Source organism: Apium graveolens, chromosome 5 (genome assembly GCF_009905375.1).
Source record: "Apium graveolens cultivar Ventura chromosome 5, ASM990537v1, whole genome shotgun sequence".
Classification (NCBI taxonomy): Eukaryota; Viridiplantae; Streptophyta; class Magnoliopsida; order Apiales; family Apiaceae; genus Apium; species Apium graveolens.
Genome location: NC_133651.1, coordinates 302,963,046 through 302,965,972, shown reverse-complemented (window position 1 = coordinate 302,965,972; position 2,927 = coordinate 302,963,046). Strand labels below are relative to the sequence as shown.

The 2,927-nt window shown below is 35.8% G+C and overlaps 1 protein-coding gene across 1 annotated transcript; it reads right to left on the bottom strand.

Moving 5' to 3' along the window:
- Nucleotides 1–652: 652 nt before the first annotated feature.
- LOC141661127 (antimicrobial ginkbilobin-2-like protein) lies at nucleotides 653–1,811 on the bottom strand. The gene is made up of 2 exons (XM_074468112.1): nucleotides 1,739–1,811; nucleotides 653–1,248 (listed from the first exon to the last, which is right to left on the bottom strand). The coding sequence occupies exons 1-2, from the start codon at nucleotides 1,809–1,811 to the stop codon at nucleotides 653–655; spliced, it is 669 nt and encodes a 222-aa protein (XP_074324213.1).
- Nucleotides 1,812–2,927: the final 1,116 nt, after the last annotated feature.

Below are 2,927 nucleotides of genomic sequence, written 5' to 3'. Positions count from 1 at the left end.
GCATGACAATCTGAAAAAGGACTGCATGAGCATGATACTGAAAATGCAAGATCAGGTCACGAACTGCATCTCTCTCCTAGCGCTTCAGCTTTCACATTCTACCTGTGTGCAGGGGCTGCAAGCCTTTCTGGTTTTTAGTAGCAGTTTCATTTTGTAAATCAATTTGAAATGTAGGAATGTAGGTAGTTTATGTACTGTTAAATGAATGAATACAACGGAAGATGTTCTTGGCCATGTGTCAGATAATAGAACTAAATCCTTCTTCTGGTGAAGAATTTTTTTTAAACCCCATTCAGGTCTAACGAACAAAATAAGAGTTGCGAGAAAAAAGAACATGAAAGGAGCTATCAACCTAATCATCACAAGTAAACAAATAAACGACCTTTTTGAAAAACAAAATGCATTATCACTACACAATTCTTTCAGATAAGAAAGGATTATAATTTAGAATGACGTTAGGCCAACTTCATTCTTGGGAGTGAAAAATATAATCTAATTTGGCCTTCTCATTACACAATTCATCAACATAGTCTTTTTATTAACAAAGCAACACAACATTATTAAATCAATACAAAAGAATCAAACATGTATCAAATACAACATAAACCCTGAACAACGCTTCCAGTTTGCATGAAATCCTCCTTGAAGCCTTTCACAGCTTCAGAAAAGGGTATACCTCATACCTTACATTGCAACTCCCGCCGAGGACTCTTCCACCTATCTTTTCCTGGGGTAAATTGTTATAAATTTGGTCGTCGAGACACTTCTTACAGTCATAGCTCGAAAGATCCCTTGTACATTGAGCTAACCCGTAAATCGTTGTATTCTCATCAATGGCTATCTCCCCTCTTGCGTATCTTTTTGAACTAATAGAAGCCTCTTGTGATAAGTTACCCAATAACTCACTGTTTCTCTGCTTAAAAAGATCCTGATTATTAGTTATGTTGTTGACATTCAAAAGGGAAACAACGACACTTTTGTCGATCTGACCAAAGAAATTTTGATCGAGGTACTTGAACATGCAATTGTCGTACCATATAACAGCCCCTTTGTTTCCTGGACAAAGTTTCCGGGCCTCAATACCAGCTTCGGAAATGCAGGTCAGACAGTCGAATGAGGACACATCCCCTCGACAAAGACCAAGCCCGTATACCTGCTGGCTAATGGAAGCTTGAGCATAGCCAGAGGGTTGGGTTAAGTAGTCGAGAAGGCCTGTGAGTTGGTTGAGGTTGAGCTCATAGGGAGTTCCTGCAGTAAAGTTTTGCGGGTTTATGCAATAGTAACTGAGGGGGTTAGCTGCAAATGCAAATGGTGTTTGGAGGAAGATAGTGAAGGTTAAAAGAGAAATAAGACAAATACTGATTTTATTGGAAGAAGGCATATTGATAGATTGTTTTAACAGATGATATGATTGATTATGTTAACTTTCGATTACATTTTGATGTATATATACTGAAGAACTGCAGAAGATTAATAGACTGTTCTCTATAGAAAACAAATTTGGTCAAATAATGTATGAGAATATAAATTTGTTTATTGTGATTAAGAAGAGGTAAAAATATTCAGACGGTAGCTCCTGAAGACATAATCAACATAAACGGAGTCATATTAACCTAAGAGAGCAAGAAACCTCAGATACTTAATAGTTAATACCAAATCAATTGCACAAGAAGTTTCTAAACATATAAGAGATGGGTGATTAATCCTACTAATCATTTATTTACTTTCAGCAAATTACCAAGTACTTTGTCAACCAACCCTACACCAAACTTTGCTTCAGTCCTGAAAATGGTAGCATCGCACTTGACCATTTATCATTATTCGAAGATCCAGAGAGAAGTCATTTGTAAACAGTCCTTGAGCTTGCTCATGATCTCAAGGATCCAATTTTTACCATTATTCGGAGCATACTCCTACAGTCCTACTCTTACAGGCTTGATCTGAATTCTATAGCTTGCTATATGGAGCCATTTTACACTCGAGCTACTTATCTAATATCTGTGCTTTTGTATATATTCCTACAAGATACATATCTGTGCTAATTGATACTTTATATGTATCTTTAGTTCCAGTTATCTTTTCAGATATCAAGCATCAAAACATCGAATGTAATCAAAATATAAAATGCAGACACTCAAACCTGCTACTCATAATGTTGCTTAGTTGGTTCGCCTATAATGTAGGGGAATTGATCTGAAAAGGTTAATCACTTGGTTTAAAATGAAAATGAGCATTAAATGTTTTATCACCAAGTCAATAAAACAGTACAAAACTACCATGTAACCAGACGCGGATCTAGGGTCCAGAGGGTCCCCGCCCCATTAAGTTTTCAAATATCTTTTTTAGGCGATTAGAAAATTCGTGACGTGATTAAGTGAATAAAGTATACTTTTGTGTAATAATTCTAAATTATGTGAATAAATAAAGGGTTAAATGATTTTGTTGGTTAATTGTCTTTATTGTATAATAGTAACTAGGAACGTAAAATGACCCGTTCCAGTTTGATGAGTCAGCTTAGGGGATAGGCAGTGTTGTCGGGCCGTCAGGTTGAACGGAACCCGTTTTAAATAGGGATTTAAGGTATTTAAATGTGAACTATGTGTTATTGTGTGAAATAGGAATGTTTAAGTAAATGTTATAGTCCAGTTGTGGTGTCAGTTGGTCTAAAAGGTTTGATTATGAAGTTTGTTCGAAAACGCTCAGCGTCGGGCCATCAGAAAGGACGCGACCTGTTACGCGAATGGTTAATATGAACAAAAAGGGGAATTTCTTAAGACTGATTGTGATGTAAGATGAGTCGTAATATGTGAATACAAGCCATTGCTTGATAATGTGCTTGTGTATGTGCTCTGATTATTTTTAGATAATTTTAAAAATAATTATTTGATTTGAATAAGATTTATTGAGCCTTTGTATATTTTTATAAA